Consider the following 22397-nt stretch of genomic DNA (forward strand, 5'->3'; position numbering starts at 1 on the left):
CGATGCCGTCATATCGACGACTGTTCACCCTGGTTTCTTGGTACGATTCGTCTGCATTGGGCAAATTGAGTGTGGATCGAGGAATTACCTGTCAGGTGGTCCTGGAACAAAATGTGTTTGGATCCAGGAAGAGCTTAACCGTGCTTTGACCATTCATGAGGCTTGACTTTACCATCATATCGGTTCTTGATATTCAGGCTGCGCAAGTGGCGTTGAGAAACTTGACAAACTGAAATGTAGAGAGGTACATAACTAGTTACAGCATGGTATGACATCATCACTTGTATCTACGGCACTATCCCCTATACAGCCTAGCGCTAGGGCTGAATGAAGTTATGTCAGCTGACCTACAGAAACCCTTTCCTCTCTTTATGGTAAGGCTCTTCACAGACCTCTCCCTCATTGGCTACGGCTGTTTGTGATGTTATACCATAAACTGTGCAGATTCCCAAGTGTCAAAGATATCGTCATTGCACCCTGCCACCCCCAGCCCTACAGGGCTAAACTGTGCTTCGAACCGGGTCGTGTACATTCCTCGAGAATCTACAGGCTCCGCTTGTCATGGCGCAAAGACAACCTTAACTCTCGTCGGACGAACTCCAGTCATTTCCCCTAGCCGGGCATGCTGACCCCAATCAGGGTCCGCGGCCGTAGAAAGAAAGTCCTTGCACAGAACCCTAGTCATGATCAAGGGGCGAAGGCAATACCAAGCGGTCCCAAGGGCGGCCGGCCCTTAATGTCCCGTGAGGCTCGGCTGGACTCGTCTCAGTCCAAGAGCAACAAGAGAGCTCGCCTGTGGGCCGCCAGGCCGTCGAAACGTCGCAAGACATTGTCCATACTGGAGACTCTTCCGGTCGAGTTGATTGAGAAGATCTTCTTGTACTCGTTAAATGTCAATCTACCCCGTGCATCGCCTTCGCTGGCGGCGGCGGTGTCGGGTGAGCGCATCTATCGCGTGTTGATACTGCTCGCTTTCTGGAATGATTCTGCCGCAGGCGCTGAGGATCCTGACTCTGCTATTTCGAGGATACTGAGACCTTTGGACTATGTTCCTCTGCAGGATGACGACCGCGAAAGTCTTCAAACATCCATCTTGCGCTGCCGGTGGTGCACGATGCCGCGGTTGCTCAAGCAATTGTCAGACATGACAAACCTGACTATCCAGAGACATTGGGTCAATGCTGGTATTGAAATGACTGAAGACCAGCAAGAATCCTTAGATCGGTTCCTCGCGCGAGAAGACGACACCTCTACATACGAAGGTGCTGACAAAGACGGCAATCACTACACTCTATCCATCACTCCCTTCGTGTCTGTGAATATCGCGTGCCAGGAAACCGATGAGCAACAAACCCACAAAATCCTCAGCATGAAACGCTTCCCCGAGAAGCTCCTTCTTGGCGCTGGCGGAGAAGGCTTTAACGACGAACACGCAATGTACCTTGAAATCATCCGACTCGCCTGCGGGCTCAACCGCTCCGATCACCTGGAGACAGACGTCTCTGTCTCTCGCGAGTCCCTGCAGCAAGGCGTCCACATCGCCCTCGTGGAGCACAACACAAGAGCACTCGCGACCCTCCTCAAAATAGACGAGTACGTCTTCCGCAGCAACGCAAACGTCGCCGGCGGCCTGCCCTACAGCATTCCGCCCGAACATTTCCGCACGGCTGTTCGAGTCGCACGGCATGACCCAGCTCTTTTCCAAACATTGCTTCGAGCGAGCGCGGAATCCGTCCCGGCGGATGATCCGGAAATTACGGAATGGGCGATGGATCTTGGTGATTCATTTGGTCATTGGTTGCTGGATTTGATGTTGAGGCTCCCACAGCAGATAGAGACTGCGAACGCCAATCCGGCAGAGGGTGCGGTGTTTTATCTGGGGAGAGCCAATGGGCAGATTGAGCTGGCGAGACGGTATTTGCGGGATGTCTTGCACGTGGACGAGCTGCCGAGTTGGATGGAAGAGGCATCCGTTGACCTGTTCAGTCAATGGAGGGTTATCACAGCTACGACCGACGCGACGGATTCGTAGAGAGCCGGTATTGAGCACATGCTGCTGCAAGTGCAATATTGTCTGGTCAATCAAGAGGAGGGTGAATCATAATTTCATTATAATTAATTAAAAGACCTATACCCTCATTGGTGGGTTATTGACAGGTATTTCACCTTAATACAGTAGATAATCCCTTCACATATTCTTCAAGAGCCGCAGGATCCCTCTTATCCTGCCGGCCAACGTCAACTGATACCCGGTCTCAACCACACCCTTGCACAGCTCCCAAGCTCCCGTACCATTCTGCTTATCATCATCACCCTTCTGAATCGGATAGTCCACCCGCGGTGGTATCCTTGTAGCCATCAACTTGGGGAAGCGATCCACACAGATTGCCTTGATATTACTCACGGCGCGGAGACCCTCTTCTCCAGCGAACCGACCGTATCCGGAACCTTTGACGCCGCCAAACGGCAGCTGCACAGCGTAGTAACTGGCAAAGTCATTCACGGACACCATGCCCGCTTTGATCTGAGATACACACGCAGCGACATCTTTCTGGTTATACCCGAAAACGCTTGCTCCAAGGGCGTACATTGTTGAGTTTGCGATGCTGATAGCGTGGGGCACTGATTCCGCGCGCATGAGGACAAAGACCGGTGCAAAGAGTTCCGTCTGGGCAATCCGCATGGACGGCGTCACGTCGGCAAGGAGAGTGGGCGTGAAGTAATGGCCGTGGGGGTATCTCGGGTGATTGTATCGCTTGCCGCCGCAGATTAGCCGTGCGCCTTGTCTGACGGCGTCTTCGATGAGAGATTCCAGTCGATCAAAGGATGCCGGGGAGATCATCGCGCCCATGTCCGGCGTGTTTGGTTTCTGCTGGGAACCATTTGGTTTAGAGTCAAGCAGAACGGAGCCAAGACGGAGGGCTTCAATGCGAGGGGCGACGGTGTCCAGGAGTTTGTCGTATACGCCTGGGAGGGCGATGACGCGCTCGACGCCAATGCAGTTTTGGCCGGCGGATTGGAAAACACCGCGCATGAGCACCGAGGCAATGGAGGATACTTCGCTCACGGTCCGGGCGTCGTCCAAGATGACGGCGGGATCCTTCCCGCCCAGCTCTACGGTGACTGGCGTCAATGCCTTGGCTGCGGACTCGCACACTTTGTGGGCGACGGGCCGGGACCCAATGAAGGTCAACTGAGAGATATCCGGGTGAGATGTCAGGGCGCCTGCGACATCGGGAAGGCACACAACGCTTTGTACTAGGTCTCGCGAATGGCCGCAGCTCGAAAGAGCGCCTCGGATGATTTCAAGGAAGAACGTAGTGCACCACGCAGTCTGCTCGGACGGCTTCACCACAATACCATTTCCAGCGAAGATCGCGCTGATGACCGGGGAGATGAAGTTGTGGAATGGATAGTTCCAGGAGACGCAGGCGGAGACAACTCCCAGAGGCTCGTACGTGACCATGTTTTTCTTGTACATCATCAGGAAATTTGTCGGTCGGGACTCAGCCGTCAGGGCCTTTTCGCCGTGGTCAATGGTCCATTTCAGCTTCTCCGCGGTGACGAGGATCTCCCCGAACGAGGCGTCGACTTTTGTTTTCCCCGAATCCAGGCAACATGCAGCGACGATCTCATCTTGGTGGTCGAGAACATATCTGCGGATTTCGAATCGATCGTTAGCTTCCAGGTCCTCGCTCGAACCTGTATTCAGGGCTGGCGAACGCACTTGAGCAATGTCCGAAGAACCTTCCTCCTATCGGCAAAGCTAGTCCTAGCCCATTCGACTTGCGCGGTTTTGGCAGCTTGTATCGCTCGGTTGACATCGTCGGCGGTGTTCGGCTTGATTCCGGTGCCCAGTACTCGTCCGTCCGAAGGACAGTAACTCATAATCAACTTGTCACTCCATTGCTGTGCACGTCACAAGGCATTAGCATCGCGCCTTGTGTCCCGTCGATCAATCGTCAATGCGCAGGGGAGATAAACCTACACCTCGAACCTGACCTTCAAGCACCCTCTTCTCCTCACCTTGCACGTCCTCCCACTTCTTGCCGGTCCAGTTAGCGCGAACCTCAGCCGGTAATGGGACATTGAAAGACACAGCGGCCTCCTTGCTGCTCAAAATGAAAGCGTAGCCCAGGTAGATAGCAACCACAGAGATCACTGCGACGCCAAGCAGCTGTGCATGGCTCGCCAGGGTGTCAATGAGGGGAGCCAAAGCAGGAGGAACGAGCGAAGCCAGAGAGTCCATCTTGGCAATCAATTGCACCTCAATTGATTCCTAGAACCTCTCCTGGAGGATGTGTCGCTCGTGCCTGGAAGGGAACTTTTTGGAGCAAAGGACCAGCAGTGGTCTCATCTTTTTATCAATAATTCCGGTACGGTTACGCGATCGAAGCACGGACCACCTGAGGATAAGGAGCAAACAACCAAAGGTATCATAATTCCTGTAGCTAACATGGCTTCACTTGACTAGGGAATAGAAGCACACTCACTCGCAGATCTAGCTAGTTGAACACAGTGTATTGAACAATATTCGTCGTCTCATGTCTCCTGACTGTTTATCACGTACCCCGGAATCAGTAATCGGTAAATATATACCTCTCTAGAGCAACAAATGTATGTAAATAGATAGAAACGACAACCTCATTCATCACTTTCGTCAGTGTCAGCACGTCTCTTTCGTCCAGTCCCTTTCTTGCTAACCACAGGTACGCTCGAGTTTCCCTCTTTTCTCTTTCCAGTTCGAGTTACAAGGTGGTCGATCACACACCCATCCTCCCAGCCAGCGGAGGATTGCCCGGTGATTGCTCGGCATCTGGGACAAGTCTTCCCATGGCGAATCAAAAGTTGATGCAGAGAGTATTTCAGGTGATCTGGAATGCGAACCTCGAGATGACTGAAGGCAGTGACCTCGGTAGCTTTACCTGGAGGCACCCAGCCGAGCCACTTGCAGATACGGAAAATATGAGTATCGACAGCAAAGCATGGGCGTTGCAAGCAAAAAAGAATGACACAGGCAGCCGTTTTGGGACCGATTCCTGGGTACTTCACCAGCTCTGTCATGGCATCTTCCGTGCTGAGAGTATGGAGGTGGTTCAGCGAGAGGAAATGCTGATCAGCGCAAGCTATCTCGTACTCTTTCTCCCCCTCAGTCTTTGCCGTGAGGCCCGAGGGCCCGTCAGGCTCTCCTTTCACCAGAATGTTCTTGCGCTCTTGGTTCTCCTGGTAAACCATGTCCAGTATTGCCTTGATCTTTTTGCTCTTGACATCTGCCAGACCACCCCTCTTGATGGCCTCGAAGACATCTTTCAGCGGTGCTTGACGGACAGCGTCCCAGTTGACACTTCCCTTGCCGATACCTTCCTCGAGGATACCGAACCTCTCTACCAGACCACTGAAAGCCAAAGCGGAATTTCTCCCTGTCGTGGCACCGCTGAGCAGTGTGCGAATGAGCGCGTCTAGTACTGAAGGTACCTCACCACACCCCGTAACCGTGAGAGAAGGCTCCGGGATCTTAGTAGGAGGGATGACTTCTCCATGAACACTGGAGAGGAGCCTATTTACTTCCTCACACTCTTCAGGTGTAGGCCGAGCCCATTCCGGAAATGGGGTAGCTCCGGGAGTAAGACCATAGGGATTTTTCTTCTTGCTAATTCTGATTTGTTGTGGTAGTCCATCTGTAGTTTTGTCGACGGTTTCCTGAAGATCGTTTACAAGCTTGTCTAAATTTTCTTCTTTGATGCCGGGTTCCTGCTTGTTGAGTTTAGGATCTGCATTGATACTCTCAAGTGGTTGAGAGACCGAGCCCAGATTGTGTGGAAGGTCGTCATTCACATTGAGGCTTGGCAAAGGTCCTTTTGTCTTCCTTTTTTTTGAGGTCTCTGATAGTTTTTCTGGTTGCTCTGTGGGCCGTTTTCTCTTCTGACCAACTGTAGACTTTCTAGTCTTCGGCGAGGCGACTGCAGCGTTCGTGTCGGCTAACTGTGGCTTGACATGCTGTGTCTTTGCCGCAAGCAAAGCTGCCTCTCGGGCTGCTGCGGAACGTGTGACACGGCCGGCCATGCTGAGAGTATACAGCTGGATCAATAAAGACAAAATTGGAAGATGGAATCCATAAACAAGGATGGAGACAGTGATCTTTATCAGGCGGTGATAGATGGACAATGTTAGATTATACGGATACAGAGAACAGTGAGCAGTATCCGTAGGCGAGTTTTTAACTGAAAGACCACACCTGCAAAGATAATGGCTCTAATATTCTGTCGTCGTGATTCTTGCTTCCCAGAGCCACAATGTGCAACAAAGATGTGGGAGAAAATGCGTGCCAAGGTTGTTGATAGTCTCATCAGATTGTTTGATTCAATATTCGTCATATCACATGATCCGATCTATGATCGCCGATCTAATTCTATCTATATACATACACCATAAGCCTCGTGACATGTGTCAGAAGATTTTCATCGTAGATCCATAACTGCAAGAGCTGAAAGGGAATACCATCCCCTTGTCCAGTCCGAGCTATGCAATGGAAAGCATCAAACAGAGAGCCGCCCTTGATCTTGCTTTTCTCTATCGCATACAAACTCCAAGACGCCAAAATACAAATGCACCGTTGGTATAGTAATCCATTAGAAGAGGGATCTATGATTATTCGTGATCGGCAATGTTATGGATGCTGATATCCATACGATCCTTGACCTTGGGAGGCTCCTCTTCATGCGTCGTGGGTTTATTGCACTGATTGAAGCCGACCTCAGGCACTTCGGACTCTCCAGGGTAATTGGCAGGAATGATCTTGCCATGTTGATCGAGCTTAACTCCGTTTGCAGCAATCTGGTAGTCCTCTTCCTTGGCGAACCCATGAGTGACGGCCTCTTTGGCACGGTCGACGGCCTTGATCTTGCGTCCTTCGCCGCGAATCTTCTCGAGATGGTCAAAGTAACCGTCATCGATGGGGGTAATGTAGTTGCCGCAGAAGACCCCAACTTCGAAGTTGACAGGTTCGCTCAATCCATTTTCCTTGGTGATCTCGGCACAAGCACCAATCAAGTCATCCAGTGTCTGGAAGATGACGCTGTCAGCGCCAATGTGTCTTGCGATGCTGTCAGCGTCGCGGCCGTGTGCAACGAGCTCGCTAGGCGATGCCAAGTCGATACCGTACACGTGAGCGTGTCTGCAGGTGTATGAGTAATTTGTCATCGCCATAGATAAGAATTCTGAATCGTGACTTACGTGATCTCAGGCGCGCAACTAGCAAAGTAGACCTTCTTCGCCCCAGCTTCTCTCGCCATGGTGACGATTTCTCTGCTGGTGGTTCCGCGCACGATACTGTCGTCTACCAAGAGGACATTTCGGTCCTTGAACTCGGCTTGCATGGCGTTCAGCTTACGACGGACACCCTTTTGCCGAGTCTTCTGTTCCGGCATGATGAAGGTACGGAAGACATATCTGTTCTTGACGAAGCCCTGGCAGTAAGGCTTGTCCAGATAACGAGCAACAGCTGCAGCCGACGTGGTTGATGTTTCAGGGATGGGGATAACGACGTCGATGTCCTTGACAATCTCAGGTCCGAGAACATCGAGGATCCTCGCCGCAAGGCGATCACCCATGCGCTGACGGCTCCGGTAAACGCTGATACCGTCCATGACGGAGTCGGGACGTGCAAAGTAGACGTACTCGAAAATGTCGGGAGCATATGCCTTCTTCGGCGCCACCTGACTGAAGACCGGCTCTCCACCCTTCTCGATGATGACGGCTTCACCCGGCTGGATATCACGGAAGTTGCTGAATCCAAGCTGATGCAGGGCAACTGACTCAGACGCCATCATGTAGTCCGTGCCGGGGCCGTCCAGGGAGGGCCTGGAACCAAGAACCAGAGGACGGATCCCGTATGAGTCACGGAAACCGAGGATACCGAACCCTGCCATGGTTGTCAATTGATGTCCAGGAAATCACTGTGAGTTATGAATATATGAATATGCTCACCTGTCAGCATCGCCGTGCAAGCCCAGCCGCCCTGGCATCTCTCGTACATCCTGCTAAGGCTTGCAAAGAGATCTTCCTTGTTCACACGCGCCTTCTTGGTCTCGCTGAGCTCATCGGCAAAGATGTTCAGCATCAGCTCACTATCACTATCGGTGTTGATGTGACGGTGGGCCTCGAGATCCAAGTATCTTTTCAACTCGGGAGCGTTGATGAGATTTCCGTTATGGGCCAGGCAAATACCATAGGGGCTGTTCACATAAAAGGGTTGAGCCTCCGCATTCGCGCTGCTTCCAGCGGTCGGGTATCTCAGATGTCCAATGCCCATGAAGCCTGGAAGGTCCGCCACTCTCGCACCATCATTGAAAACCTTGGCTGCCATACCGTTGGCCTTCAACTGGTAGATGCGACCACCTGCCGCGCACGTTGCAATACCCGCAGCATCTTGTCCTCGATCTAATAAATTGCAGATTGAACATTAGTCTCGATCCTCGAAATGCATTTAATATCGTCCGAATACTCACGTTGTAGAAGGTATAGCGCTTCGTGAAGATCGACGGCAGCGGACGACTTGGGGTTCGCCAATATTAAACCGATGATACCACACATCTTGCTGACGAAAGGGTATTCTAGAAGTATTCATGATATCAGCATTGGGCCTGGAAATTAGACTGAACGGCAAGACAAATCAAGATTTGGGCAATTTAAGTCAGATCGGATACTCTCCGCAAGGATGCTTAGGAAGTCTAACATCTATAAAAAAAACCGAAATTCATCATAAAAGGGAAGGGATGTAATGCATCGACATTAGGAAAACGTCACGAGTGATACTTACATCTAGAGGCAAAATTCTGGCAACGCAGAGAGACCAGGAGATTAGGGAAAAGGACCGGAAATGTCGGCGAAGACAGGAGAGTGGTTTTTGGAGAACGACTCTCTTATTGAGACATAACAATAGCCACTGGAAAGGTGACTAGAGTCAAGATGGTGGTCAAAGCAAAGCCCACGAAGGGAATATTGAATGAACAGATATCATGGTGAAGGAAGAGTTAGGAAAGGGGAAAACTGGGACGAGACGAAGCCCTCATATTCTTTTAATTCCTCTCTGCTGTGGTTCTGGTTCTTTCCCCACCGCTCAGTGGGAGACAGAATTTTTGCGGGTGCCGCTAAACCAAGGACAAATGACAAAATTTCCTGACCCAAAGGATACTTTCGGCACCGGTTCGGAGCCTCAGGCATTGCCGAGACCGGCGATGACATAAGCTGTCAATTTGCCCTTCACAAACAGGACAAACTTACTCCGTTTGTCTATCAGTATCAACACACTTTTGACGAGTGATATCTCCTTGTATGATGGATACAATCTACTTGATAAGATGTAGCTAAACCAAGTTACTGGTGATCTGTATATGAAGTATGATTAGCTAACTCTCAGCTCACTCTCTGAGTAGATTCTGAACAGACTGAAGAGCCTCGTGAGTGCTGGGAATAAGGCCTTTGATGGGGACTTTGTACTCATAATAGTGCTCATTCATTCACTACTCAATGTTTTGCTACCTCTTTGTTGAACATCTCCATGGATGAACTGCTCCACTTCTTTGCAAAAGTTTCTACTTGTATTGCTCTCCTTCGTAATATTCTGATCATCATGGTCTCATCGTATCTTCCAGTTCTCATTTCTAACGCTCCTTATACTCCCTTCCCCTCCCAAGTTTCTCTTTTCCAGCATTTCCTAGTTGACTACATTTCTACGAAACCTTTGGCAATTCAGAATAGCTCAAAGGCCTTCCCATCATCCTCCAGTTCTACCTGCTTTAGTGGAGATGAACCGTCCTACGAATGATTCGCTCCCTTCCCAGGAGCTTCCACAGCCTTCAGAGCCCATATATGTCGATGACAGTGATGACTCGGGCATCCGTGACACCGACAGCGACACTGACAGCAGTGTGACTGTTGATAATGACCCAGATCGGTCGTTTTTCCTTGATGACGAACAATCTCACCCTGGAGGCAGCCGACGAACCCCAACGCCTTTCCCCATAGGACCCCAAACTCACCAAGAAATCATAGACCTCACCTCGGGCCCTGAGCTATTGGTCACAGAAGGCGATTATCTCACCGATGAATGCTTTGAGCGTCTTCTGCGACACTGGGGCCGACCTGGAGCCGCGGTGGCACCTCGTCCGATTCAAGAGGCCGCGGAATCGGAAAAGCGCCCTATTGACCATGCTTGCGTAGACGGCATAGTTTACAAAGCGGGGCATTCCCTTGAACTTCACAATGGCCTTTATCTCAGAATAGCAACTGTGCTTCAAGATAGTGCTGGAGAGATCTTCTTTCAAGGCCGTCATCTGATCCGAACGAGGAATCACAAGGGAACTTATATACCCAAATGGTCCAATGAACTGGTCTGGATCGTTAATGAGTCAACACAAGTCCCACTGAGCTTCGTCAAGCGTTTCGTCAATATTCATTTCACTAGCTGCTGCCATTTTGAGCAAGATCTTCAGAAACAAATCCGGCCAAATGATCTGTTCTGTCGATTAAAGGAGAATCTTGATTCATCTCAGTCAGCAGTAGAGTACCTGTCATTCCAAGAATCTGATGAAGGTTTTGCGATTGATTCGAAGTCATTACGAGAGTCATGGCGAGGTGAAACTCGTCCGTTTGGTAGTGAGGATGTTAATTCCCAACCACAATCTCAGGTCATAGTGCTGGATGCGGACCCTGTCATTGATCTTACCGAAACTGAGAAAGACACCGCCAGAGTGCAGAAAAAGCATCGCAAGTATACATTTGGCGATGGGTTCTGTGGTGCAGGGGGTGTCTCCTGTGGTGCTTCGAAGGCCGGTCTACATATCAAGTGGGCGTTTGATAAGTCTGAACATGCGATTACCACGTATCGTCTGAACTTCGCAACTGCGGTGTGCGAAGCATGTGACATCTTCTGTTTCTTGACAAATGAGCCAGAATTTTTGAAAGTGGATGTCAGCCATGGTTCTCCTCCGTGTCAGACGTTCTCTCCAGCCCATACGATTAGCAGTGAGAATGACGATGCTAACTCAGCGTGCATCTTTTCCTGTGCGGACATGATTAAGAAATCGAGACCGAGAGTGCACACTATGGAGGAAACCAGCGGACTTTTTGATCGCCACAAGGAAACCTTTCACAGAGTCATTCAAGATTTCATAGAGATCGGCTACTCTGTTCGTTGGAGAATCCTGAATTGCATGGACTACGGGGTGCCGCAATCACGAAGAAGGCTCATCATTATTGCCTCCGGGTAAGCAATCTGGTTTCGTGGTGTTCTCCTGTCTGTCCTGTCCTGGCTTTCCAATGGGTAGAAGCTGACATCGTTTCTAGACCAGGTGAATTGTTGCCACCGTTTCCAAAGCCCACACACGGGCTGCCCGGATCGGGTCTTTTCGATTACACCACAATCAATCAGATGATAGCGAACATCCCTCCAGATGCCCCGGATCACGATATCGAAGGTGCCAGGAGCCGAGGACTGCGGAATGGAATGAGGGTCCCCTTCGACGCGAACCGGCAGGCCAAAACCGTGACCTGCAGCGGCGGGGAGAACAACTACCATCCGTCTGGCACACGGGGCTTTACAAACCGCGAGTTCGCCTGTCTGCAGACGTTTCCGTTAGACTATCGCTTTGCACGAGAAGTTCGGAAGCAAATCGGAAATGCCGTCCCTCCTGCGCTGTCCAAAGCGATTTACCGAGAGATCATCAAGTCGTTGCAGCGTACAGACGAGCAAGAATTCAGAGCTGGGGATTCGTGACGAGGGCACAGGCGTTGGTTTCGTCGATTCGCGTTCGTATCTGTGGTAGAATTGAAAAATTTGATTCCGTATTCAGTTCACACCAAGCGACCGTCTGGAGAGCGGCCAAAAAAAAGGGAGGCATCCAGGATCCATATCTATACTGGTGAGTCCTGTAGTCAATTGATCGCCAATCGGCTGATCCACATGCTCTGTCCATTATATGGCGTTAAGCTATAGCCGCGGAACTGGAAAAGATGCCGTCCGACCGCGGGGAGCTCCAAGAGATGATTATGACCATCACCACCAGCAGAGAAGGATCCTGCCTCGACGCTCGACTCTCGGTCAAACAACTGTTGGATAGCCCATGAATGATAGTGGAAAAATCAAGCTTGTGTCACAATATGGAATCCGTAGTGTTTTCCAATGAAGCTGAGCAGCACCATAATCAGGACAGTTGGATGCTGTTCAGTATGCAATGAAGAAGCACCACAGATCTGGAGTTTTCGAATGAATCAGTTTTTCCGACCACCGGAGGAAAGTCTGGACAGTCTGACCATTAGTACTCAGTAGATGAAGGATCATATTCTGGACATTTTACAGCGTGTACTCGGATAGCCGGGAGTAACCGCAGGACAACAACCAGAACCGGCCTCGGTCCAGCGAGAAGGTCGAACTCGCTCAACAATTATCCCTCGCGGTCCCCTTTCTCCTTTTTCTCCTCTTCTTTCCTTTCCTCCTCCATTGCTAAGCGACCATCCTTAATTACAACTCTTCTCCTCTCTTCTTCTCTCCTTCTGTCTCCTGAGTATTGCATTCTCTTTCTTCCCCTTCTCCTTCCCATCATGTCTGCCTCTTGTTCGGCGCTGAGACGGCTGACCCACAGGTCTCCCCGCACTTTACCATCCCGCATCGTCTCCGTCTCCAGGCCCTCCTCCCGCATTGTCGCTCGCAACTCCTTCACCAAGGCCGTCAACCCTTGCGCTCCCCGAGTTTCACAGTTCTCGACAATGACTGCTCTTCAGCACGGTGCTCCCTCTGCTCCGACAGAGAGGAGCTATGATCCCGAGATCAAGGATATGGCTGATTATGTTCACAACTACAGTGTGAACTCTGATTTGGCGGTATGGGCCCATTGGCTTCTCCCTTGCACACAATTGATTTTTTGGCCTCAATATGAAATTTATCAATTGAGGCGGGAAGATTGGTCAATTAATTCGCATCGCTGGAAGAAAGTAACTCATGGATTGGTTTGATTTAGTATGACACTGCCCGTCTGGTCTTCCTGGACACCCTGGGTTGCGGATTGGAGGCCTTGAGATTCAAGGAATGCACCAAGCTGTTGGGCCCCGTTGTTGAGGGTACTGTTGTCCCCAACGGTACCCGTGTCCCTGGTACTCCCTACCAACTGGACCCTGTCAATGGTGCCTTCAACATTGGTGCCATGATCCGGTGGCTCGACTACAATGACTGCTGGCTTGCCGCCGAGTGGGGTCACCCCTCCGACAACCTGGGCGGTATTCTCGCTGTCGCTGACTGGATCTCCCGCACCAACCGTGCCGGAGGTAACCTCGGAAATGGCAAGATTGTGAAGGTCAAGGAAGTGCTGGAGGCTATGATCAAGGCCCACGAAATTCAGGGTGTTCTGGCCCTGGAGAATTCGTACAACAGGGTCGGCCTGGACCACGTTGTGCTGGTCAAGGTTGCCACCACTGCTGTGGTTGCCAAGATGCTCGGTCTCAACGAGAAGCAGACCGCCGATGCCATCACCCAGGCTTGGGTGGACGGCCAGAGTCTCCGTACCTACAGACACTCACCCAACACCATGTCCAGAAAATCGTGGGCTGCTGGTGATGCCTGCCAGCGTGCTGTCAACCTTGTCCTAAAGGTTCAGAAGGGCGAGGGCGGTGTTCCCACCGTTCTGTCCGCCCCTGTCTGGGGTTTCTATGATGTTCTCTTCAAGGGCAACAAGTTCAAGTTCCAGCGCCCGTACGGCAGCTACGTCATGGAGAACGTTCTCTTCAAGGTTTCCTACCCTGGTAAGTTTGCGGAAATGAGAATTGGATGAGTCCTCTATTAACCCTTGGCAGCCGAGTTCCACTCTCAGACCGCCATTGAGTGCGCGCAGATTATCAACAAGAAGCTGGCAGCTATGGGTAAGAGCGCCAAGGACATCAAGGAGATCACCAACCGGACCCATGAGGCTTGCATCCGGATTATCGACAAGCAATTCAAGGCTATGGACAACTTTGCGGACCGTGACCACTGTGTTCAGGTAGGTTTCCAGCTCGAACTCGACCTTGGAAGCTTTGCTGATCTTGATTCAAGTACATGGTTGCCACCATGCTGGCCTTCAACCGCCTGACTGCTGAGGACTACGCTGACGGCTCCGAGGCCGCCACCTCGCCTCTGGTTGAGGACCTGCGCAAGCGCATCCGCTGTGTGGAGGACCCCCAGTTCACCCTTGACTACCACGACCCCGCCAAGCGCACCATCCCCAACGCTCTGACTGTTACCCTGAACGACGGCACCGTTCTCGAGGAGGTCGTTGTCGAGGCTCCCCTGGGACACCGCTTCAGACGTGAGGAGGCCAAGCCCGAGATTCTGTCCAAGTACAAGCGCCACCTGCAGGCCCACTTCGACCAGGCCCGTATTGACGAGCTTCTGCAAGTTGGCTTGGACCGTTCTACTCTGGAGAACTACGACGTTGACAAGTACGTTGATCTTTATGTCAAGGACAAGATGGTCGTTTCTGCTCAATGATTGTATCAAAATTAGAATTGATTTTAGCACGTTATGTTATTATACGAAAAGGTTTCTAGTCCTATACGATAGCACGAGAATAGATTTCCTTCCACAGGTAGCATATCAGGTCATGTCTAGTACACATATCTGAACTGCATATTCGTCAGATCAGTAATATCCACCAACTCCGTGGGCTTCTCAGCGTCCTCAACGGGACCAGCAACCCTATCCCTCCTCCGATTCTCCCACCGCAAATACGCCCCCAACACAAGAGCCACCACCACCACAACCACAAAACAAACAATGACCGCCTGAAACCCGCTCTGCATCCATCAGTACAAACCCTTCCATTTATAGCCGAATACACATACCTGATACCTCGGCGCCTCACGCTCAAAAAACAACTGCGGCCCAATGATATTTCCCGCGCAATACATAACGAAATAGATCGCGCTGACAGTCGCCCGCTTACTGAACCCGCCGATATTCGAGGCTACCATTGCCAGCGACAGGGGCATGCTAACTGAGTAGACGCCCATGAGCAGGAGGCCGGCGTACCGGGAGGCGATGGACTCGGTCGCGTAGACGAGGGCGCTGCCTAGGATGCTGTGCGATTGTCATTGTTAGGGTCAGTTGCGGTGTAGGGTAGGCTAGGGTGCTGTACCTGATACAGCCTACTGCGGCAATGACGATGCAGCGGCAGTTTTGGATTTTGGAGGATATGGTGGAGCTATCATCGTAGGGTTAGAGCTGGGGAGAAGCGGAGGCGAAGGGGAGGGGGCTTACGAGAGTAAGACGAAGAAGAGAATGACAGCGCCGACGGGCATACCCAGCAGCAAGGTTTTGAAGGTTGAGAAGCCGAAGCCGTAGAGGATGAGGCTTGAAAACTGGGATGTGTTAGCATCGGCGGTGTTCGGGGGAAGAGGGTCGGGTCATGCCGTTGTGAATCCGCCGTTGGGGATATTGAAGCCCAGGATCATGACGGCCAGCATCCAGGTCTTGGGATCGGTGAACGCCTCGATGATTTGGGCGGAGTCGATCTTATTGCGCTTGTATCCGGCTTTGTTGGCCTTGAGGCGTTCAATGGCGAGAAGCTTCTCTTCTTCTGTGAGAAAGCTGGCTGTATTGGGCGTGTCGGGGAGACGGAAGAACATGAGGATGCCCCAGAGGAAGGTGATGATTCCGAAGATAATGAAGAGCCACTGTATTGTTTGACGTTATGACTCTATAATCAAATTAGAGACTTGGAGTGTAGACATACCTTCCACGACTGCAGACTGGTCTTGATTTGCCATATTCCCACCGCAACGAGATTCCCTATGATCATCGAGATGGAATTTCCACAGAACCAGATCCCATGCCGGAGCGGTTGCTCAGACGTCCGATACCACAGCGAAGTAATCAGACTGAAACCGCTGGAGACACTCGCCTCGGTGCATCCCAGGAAGAAACGGGCCACCATGAGCCCGGCGAAGTTGGTCGTGGCGGCATGGCAAGCCAGAACAATAGCCCATAACATGCTGGATTCTTGTCAGTGCATCCCTAGAGGATTAGGGAAGTGACGAACAAGTTGCAGGCCAGATACTTTCCCAGTGGAAACTTGACCAGGAGAATCGAGGCAGGATATGAGAAACACAGATAGCCAAAGTAGAATATGCTGCCTGACCAGTTATACTCGGACCCTCTGAGGTTGAGATCCGTTCGCAAGCCCATTATGGCCGTGTAGCTGAGGGCTTGTTTATCTAGGAAGGCCATCATGTAGGCAAAGGTCATAATAGGGAGGATCCTTGATAGCTGTTAGTAACATAGCAGACTGATTGCCTGATTCCATATCAAACGTACATAATGTCAATCTTTCGGACGAGTCTTTTCTCTGCAGCGGTCGAACAGGCAAGTGAGGGCTCTTGAACCTGTTGCAGAGCTCCCTCGTCGAAACTTGCTTGGTCGTCTGCATGTTTGCTGTCTGGTAGTGTCTTCTCAATTGACATGTTTGCCATCTTGAACTAGTATGCTTGCAAGTGCTCGAGGTTGGACTGTACAGTATGCAAGGCACGCTGCCCGATTTGTCCCAACTTTGCAGTCTCGCTTCATTATGTATACCAACATCCGTATTTATATCCACCGGCATCCCTATCTCTGTCTTGTACCCCGCATTTTGGAGATAAAGTTGAGTCCAGGGATATAGAGATAACGGCGCTGATGATTGATACTGCCGGAATAGTGCCATTGGCTGCGTCGGCAAAGCTAGCAGGACTTGGCGGCTTTGGCGATATGTATACGAATACAGCTAGTTATAGCAGTTGATCTGAGAGTGATGAGTCAATAGGATAAAAGAGCCGAGGCTGGAAGGTGTTCTATCTCACCCCTTATCAGACAAGGTGACAAGAAAACAATGCGGTCGAATCATGTTCCATTTCGCTCATATGTCGATGTCTAATCTGCCCTAGAAGTATACTGCCTACATGAGGTCCTAACATGATCTACGTATCTGTTTGGAAGTCCTCCTTCACCTGTGCTGCGAACTCATCGTCCACCAACATCTGACATGCGACTACTGCCATTCCTGCGGCGCAGTCGAGACATCTCTGGTATGATGCTTGTGACCCGGCCCCGGCAGTAAACTGTGGCGTATGATTGACTCCTTCAGCCGGAATGGTGAACATTCCATGGAACCCAGGTACCGCATATGACACGTTTCCTATATATGAAGGTTAGTCTGTTGGAATGAACAATCTCAGCAAGATTCATACCCATGTCTGTAGAGCCTCCCCCGAGACCGTTTGGCTGCCCGGCGTTGTCATAGAGGGCATGGTGACCCATTGCGCGCATCACAGATACAAAACTCTGGCAGATGGGACGATTCGTCTTCAGATCGGCATATGAAATTCCCCTATCATGATCAGCACGAGGATACATTCCACAAGGTCTTAAGCACTCACCATTCAAAGTCGACTTTGCAACCCGTAGCCATTGCAGCTGCCTCAAAGCACTTGACCACCTTGTCTGTAAGGACTTTCAGACTCTTAGCTGTGTCTGACCGGATGTAGTAGTCCACCGTTGCAGACATGGGAATCACATTCGGCCGATCTCCTCCACTGACAATGATCCCGTGAATTTTCTGAGTGGGCCGGATCTGCTGCCGCAAGAGAGAGATGTTTACATATGCAGAAACCACAGCATCAAGAGCATTGATCCCTTCCCACGGAGCGGCTGCCGCATGCGCCGGTTTGCCGGTGAAAGTCACGCGTACCTTATCATTGGCAAGGAAGCCTCCTGGCACAGTTGTAGCTATACACAGCAAATCCGGAGCACTGGGAACCATAGGCATGGGGTGAACCATGAGACACGCGTCGACATCTTTATACGCCCCATTCTCCAGCAGGCGCACCTTTCCGCCGCCGGACTCTTCGGCGGGGGTACCCAGAAGTCGCACGGTATACCCGAGCTCCTCGGGGCAGTGGATTTTTATTGCTTCGCAAGTGGCCATGAACGCAGCGATGGAGCTTGTCGCAATGAGGTTGTGCCCACATGCGTGCCCGATATTGGGTAGTGCGTCGTATTCTGCATTGAATACCACGACACGACCGCCGGCACCATGTTTGTACTCAATTTCTAGAGCCGTGTTCAGGCCATAGGCCTTTCTACGCACTTCGTATCCTTCAAGGGCGTCGAATAGCGCGCAGATATTGTCGTGCGCTTTGTGTTCCTCATAAGCAAGTTCCGGGTCCGACCAGATCTGGAATGCTTAGCGGACGTTATGGTAGTGATGAAGTCAAACTCACTTTGTTGTTGATATCTTTGAGCTGCGCGTCATACTTGCGAATGGCATCGCGAACGCTTCCGATGAATCGTTGTTGAGATACTGAGAGCTGCATTATGCTTGTCTGGTTCTTGGTCATCCTTCTCAATCATTTCGAGACCCTTCGAGCCAATGCTGCTCGGAGGCATTTTATATGCTTGTTCTGCTAAGACATCACTGCAACCTTCAACCTCCATCTCGGCAACGTATTGACTTGCCGAATGGGGATTGTCATGACTCCAAATGTCATGATTGGCCGAGACAGTACGAGGTCACGTGTAATTAGCCGACGCAGCCAATCAGGAATATGGAATCGGCATTTCTCCGCATCCTCGCTTCGTTGCCGACTTGGGTGGGTGCTCAACTTATCTCTCAACTCTCCTCATCTGATCCCTTCATGCGAGTCGTTGATGATAAGAGGACCCATCGGATAGTCATACCCCGCCGGTGAACCCCGCTGATGCCCGCGTGTTCGGACCTGAGAGTCGAAAGTAATGCTAGTCATCGACTTGTCTGGTGCGAGGGATTTTGGCTGTTCAATGGTTCAATATGTACAAGACTGGCCGAAAATCACGTTCCAAGACTGGTATGATTACCTGCTCTCTGGTCTGTCAGCGATGATTCATAGAATGCAGGTTGCCGTACGTGTCGAATCCGAAAAGTGAAATGCGATGAGGAGCGGATTATCGTCGACAGTAAGAAAGAACCCCAATGCAGGCGGTGTTCGGTCGCTCGAATCGCCTGCGAATGGAAAGGTGGGCCGATTCCTCGTCGGTCAACGACAGGGGATAGAAAGAGTCAGGAGTCAAGGATCCATGCTAGCTCGCATGGCTCGATGAGGAGACTGGCTGACTTGCAAACTGCCTTGCTTCCTGCTTGCACCCATGACAGTAGCCTGCAAGCTGCCAATTCGCTTGTCCTCTCAGGTTCCGACCGGTCTTGCTTGAACTATCTTCAAGATTCTGTCCTAGTCACTATACTCGGTAAACATTGGCCGTGGTCCACCATCTCCTACACCTACCATAGAGTAGCCGTCAAGGAACCTATGGTGATGAGTATGATCCTCGCCACGACTGCCAGTGAAATCCATCGATCACGTCTCCACGATTGCTCCAGTACACGTGTGTATCTCCCGGCCAATGATTCGTCCGACATCGATGGCAGGGTGCACTATGGTACAGCGTTGTCCAGACTCCGTGAAGCGCTCACTGAAGGCGCGAAGACCCCGTCGAAGCTCGAGGCGATTTTTATAACGTTGTGGCTCATGGTCGATTATGAGAATCGGTTTGGGAGTGGCGCCTCTACAATCAACATTCATTTGCGAGGCGTCGAAAGCCTACTGCATAACCATATATTACCTCTACTAAAACTTGAGGAGTGTTTGGCCCCTGCAATTACTGCCGGGAGTCCTGAAACGGCGGATTCGTTGTTTGACAATTCCGCTAAGGGTGCGAGCTTGATTGAGAGAGCTGCCAGCAGTCCAGTCGATTCGGTAGCTGGTCCATCTGACAGAAAGCTAGTTTATACGGCAGTGCCTCTATTCCTGCTGTGGACCCTCTACTTCTTTACGCCGGGCGTGCTTTTCTTTGGACCTGGCGCTGTATATGAACCAGGGTTTGAGAAAGTCAACGATGATCTCTGCCGTCTCTTCCGTCTCTTCCTTCGTGCAGAAGATGGAAACACGCCATTGAACCTAGAGAACCTCTATCGCATCAGTAGACAGTCGCCTTCGAAGTTCTGGGGAGGGGCCTACCCAGCCAAAGCGCAACTAGACGATATGGAAAATTATCCCGGCTTAGCCCTTTACCACAAAAGCCATGTGGTTCAATTCAGGATCACCGAGCTATTTCGGCAAGCAAGAAGCACCTCGTGGAACGAAGCATCTTATCAGCAGATTGTTGATGAGATAGTCAAGATAGCGAATGTAAGACCGAGCTGCCCCATGATGCTGGTCAGAACTAACAGGACCATGCTAGGAGTTTGAAATGCTTCTCTCTTCTGCAAAAGCCGCCCCGTCGTGTGATATCGTGGGAGACGGGCGCCGCGTGATGGAGACAATCTATTGGGCAGCCATCACGTATTACAGCACGATTGTATACTTCCACCTATGCTTTGGCAAACTACTTCCAGCCAAGTCCATGCAGGCCGGATTGATGTCGCAAGAAAAGGCCGTCTCTCTCGTCCTGGAGCTATCCCTGAAGCTCCATCGAAGCAGACCGCACCTCATGGTGCGCATCACGTGGCCGCTCTTCATGGCCGGCGTGGCTACCGCCGACAGGATTTATCAGGATTGGGTGTCTATCCGGCTACGAGAGTTGGGACGGTATGGGCAGAACTACAGCCGTGTCAGCCGACGCTTTGACGAGATTATTTGTGGATCTGGCCTTTTTGCGTCTTCTCAGAAGCAATTTCCATATTACAACGCTGGTTGACCCAATGCAAAGATGGCCAATCTGATTGACTCTCTTCGATCAACAGAGACTTGAGAACGTTCGAAAACCAGCGATAATCTTGGCAAAAAGTGCCCAGGATACGGCTAGTTGGCGATCTAACTGCAAGAGTCCCAGCTGCAGGATTTTGTCTTACCAGAATAATCTGGGGCACAAGACTTGAGATGCGGAGACTCTGATATCTGATCTATTTCCAGGCCTCTAGTGCATTTAGAGTTGGAAACCACATCTCTTCGAATGTCTCAGTGGATGTTGGGGATGAGAAACATCCATTTGAGAGACTAGGATTTATGACCTTATCCAGTGCCGCCTGCTTTTCGCCATTATGCCAAGTCAGATTGCTGTACTGGATAGTGATTTTACATGACAAGCCAGTGCAAAAGCAAAATAAGCGCTAACCACGGTTCCAAGAAAGTCCAGCCAACTTGGAAGAGAGCAACAAAAGCAAGCAAAAACTTGAATGTCATTCGTCCGGGGCGTACGATGCCTGACATACTGGGCACCTGTACGGACGGTATTCCCACCATGACGCAAGACAGGAGTAATGAAACGCATGGCCACAGCGATTGAGAACGAGCAGAGATGCTTCCGCAGGAAGGCCCAGGTCAGATTTGCTCTGTGAGTGACGCTCCGGATCCGAGCACGGAAGCGATGATTGCGACGGCGACGAGGGTAGCAAGGTTGAGAGGCAGACGGCGCTATGAGAACAAACCCACGATTACTCATTAGTGACGGCGTGATAACGGATTGACAATGTCTCACTGATGAGAGCAGCCAAGGCCACTAGTGCAGCCCTGTCCCCGCATTGTCTCCAAGGCCAAGAAAAAAAAGGAAGAGGCCGATAGTCTGAGAAGGGGACTTACCACGGTTCTTGCGTGTACCGTCCAAAATCATGGACATTAGTGTTGTTGTTGTTGCTTCGGCTGCCCGCAACGGCATCCTTCCGCTGCTCTTCCAGCCATCTCTCCACGCCCACCTGTTGCATGCAGCCATACTCTCGCAATGCAGCCAGCTCGCGGGCCCTTCTTGCAGCCTCTTTCCTGCGGTGCCGCCACATGATGATGCTGTGTTCCAAGTTTGTTAGTTGTACGCAGTAGATCTTGTCTTCTTTGTCCGATTCCAGCGTTCTGGGCATTCATAACGAGGCGTATAGAAAACTATAGGACATTCCCAGCGAAGGGAAGGACAGGTCGAAACTCACATAGGGATCACACTGATGGCGACGAATAAGACGACTGCTCCCGCGACTACACCTGCGATCTCGCCATTGCTAGCCATAGACGCTCACTTCGTAGACGAAGTGTATAGTCAAAATGAGAAACAACCCACGGATGACACGTAATCGGGTAAATCGGCTAGCCTCAACAAGCCAGAATATATGCGCAAGCAGTTCAAAGCGAGCGCCTGTGCACCTTCGACGAAGCCCGTCGAAACAAAACACAGTCAACGTTGTGGGGACTGAGGAGGGGAGGATATCAGACAGCCATTCAGAAAACAAACATCCACATAGCGCGAAAACACTAGGGAAAATAGCACAGGCCGTGTTGGGCGTCGGGCGCCGTCTGGCGAGGGGGACCAGCCTGCATTTAGGGCTGTCACTGGCTCTCAGCCCACAAAGGAACCCCCCAGGACCGGCCAGGCGGGAAAT

At 51.2% G+C, this 22397-nt stretch overlaps 11 protein-coding genes across 11 annotated transcripts; 4 read left to right on the plus strand and 7 right to left on the minus strand.

The window, feature by feature from the left end:
• Window positions 1-622: 622 nt before the first annotated feature.
• Window positions 623-2032, plus strand: Aud_005027 (uncharacterized protein; the record flags this gene model as incomplete). Its single annotated transcript, XM_043289962.1, has 1 exon — window positions 623-2032. One exon carries the CDS (start codon window positions 623-625, stop codon window positions 2030-2032), a length of 1410 nt encoding a protein of 469 aa, XP_043145897.1.
• A 156-nt stretch (window positions 2033-2188) lies between these two features.
• On the minus strand, window positions 2189-4249 carry Aud_005028 (aldehyde dehydrogenase family protein; the record flags this gene model as incomplete). The annotated part of the gene is made up of 3 exons (XM_043289963.1): window positions 2189-3656; window positions 3728-3909; window positions 3989-4249. The coding sequence occupies 3 exons, from the start codon at window positions 4247-4249 to the stop codon at window positions 2189-2191; spliced, it is 1911 nt and encodes a 636-aa protein (XP_043145898.1).
• A 395-nt stretch (window positions 4250-4644) lies between these two features.
• Aud_005029 (endonuclease III domain-containing protein) lies at window positions 4645-6063 on the minus strand (the record flags this gene model as incomplete). Its single annotated transcript, XM_043289964.1, has 1 exon — window positions 4645-6063. One exon carries the CDS (start codon window positions 6061-6063, stop codon window positions 4645-4647), a length of 1419 nt encoding a protein of 472 aa, XP_043145899.1.
• A 585-nt stretch (window positions 6064-6648) lies between these two features.
• Window positions 6649-8592, minus strand: Aud_005030 (amidophosphoribosyltransferase; the record flags this gene model as incomplete). The annotated part of the gene is made up of 4 exons (XM_043289965.1): window positions 6649-7174; window positions 7234-7921; window positions 7987-8439; window positions 8508-8592. The coding sequence occupies 4 exons, from the start codon at window positions 8590-8592 to the stop codon at window positions 6649-6651; spliced, it is 1752 nt and encodes a 583-aa protein (XP_043145900.1).
• Window positions 8593-9806: 1214 nt separating this feature from the next.
• Window positions 9807-11776, plus strand: Aud_005031 (DNA cytosine methyltransferase; the record flags this gene model as incomplete). The annotated part of the gene is made up of 2 exons (XM_043289966.1): window positions 9807-11266; window positions 11347-11776. The coding sequence occupies 2 exons, from the start codon at window positions 9807-9809 to the stop codon at window positions 11774-11776; spliced, it is 1890 nt and encodes a 629-aa protein (XP_043145901.1).
• An 824-nt stretch (window positions 11777-12600) lies between these two features.
• Aud_005032 (putative 2-methylcitrate dehydratase) lies at window positions 12601-14518 on the plus strand (the record flags this gene model as incomplete). The annotated part of the gene is made up of 4 exons (XM_043289967.1): window positions 12601-12879; window positions 13017-13794; window positions 13846-14030; window positions 14084-14518. 4 exons carry the CDS (start codon window positions 12601-12603, stop codon window positions 14516-14518), a joined length of 1677 nt encoding a protein of 558 aa, XP_043145902.1.
• A 116-nt stretch (window positions 14519-14634) lies between these two features.
• Window positions 14635-15327, minus strand: Aud_005033 (uncharacterized protein; the record flags this gene model as incomplete). The annotated part of the gene is made up of 4 exons (XM_043289968.1): window positions 14635-14823; window positions 14872-15106; window positions 15165-15230; window positions 15287-15327. 4 exons carry the CDS (start codon window positions 15325-15327, stop codon window positions 14635-14637), a joined length of 531 nt encoding a protein of 176 aa, XP_043145903.1.
• Window positions 15328-15432: 105 nt separating this feature from the next.
• Aud_005034 (putative MFS allantoate transporter) lies at window positions 15433-16497 on the minus strand (the record flags this gene model as incomplete). The annotated part of the gene is made up of 4 exons (XM_043289969.1): window positions 15433-15702; window positions 15762-16020; window positions 16068-16286; window positions 16343-16497. 4 exons carry the CDS (start codon window positions 16495-16497, stop codon window positions 15433-15435), a joined length of 903 nt encoding a protein of 300 aa, XP_043145904.1.
• Window positions 16498-16980: 483 nt separating this feature from the next.
• On the minus strand, window positions 16981-18375 carry Aud_005035 (M20 family metallopeptidase; the record flags this gene model as incomplete). The annotated part of the gene is made up of 4 exons (XM_043289970.1): window positions 16981-17198; window positions 17251-17390; window positions 17440-18236; window positions 18283-18375. The coding sequence occupies 4 exons, from the start codon at window positions 18373-18375 to the stop codon at window positions 16981-16983; spliced, it is 1248 nt and encodes a 415-aa protein (XP_043145905.1).
• A 473-nt stretch (window positions 18376-18848) lies between these two features.
• On the plus strand, window positions 18849-20731 carry Aud_005036 (uncharacterized protein; the record flags this gene model as incomplete). The annotated part of the gene is made up of 3 exons (XM_043289971.1): window positions 18849-18885; window positions 18935-20223; window positions 20276-20731. The coding sequence occupies 3 exons, from the start codon at window positions 18849-18851 to the stop codon at window positions 20729-20731; spliced, it is 1782 nt and encodes a 593-aa protein (XP_043145906.1).
• Window positions 20732-21608: 877 nt separating this feature from the next.
• On the minus strand, window positions 21609-22027 carry Aud_005037 (uncharacterized protein; the record flags this gene model as incomplete). Its single annotated transcript, XM_043289972.1, has 2 exons — window positions 21609-21876; window positions 21951-22027. The coding sequence occupies 2 exons, from the start codon at window positions 22025-22027 to the stop codon at window positions 21609-21611; spliced, it is 345 nt and encodes a 114-aa protein (XP_043145907.1).
• Window positions 22028-22397: the final 370 nt, after the last annotated feature.

The sequence above is a fragment of the Aspergillus udagawae genome, assembly GCF_001078395.1.
Source record: "Aspergillus udagawae IFM 46973 DNA, scaffold_3, whole genome shotgun sequence".
NCBI classification, from domain to species: domain Eukaryota; kingdom Fungi; phylum Ascomycota; class Eurotiomycetes; order Eurotiales; family Aspergillaceae; genus Aspergillus; species Aspergillus udagawae.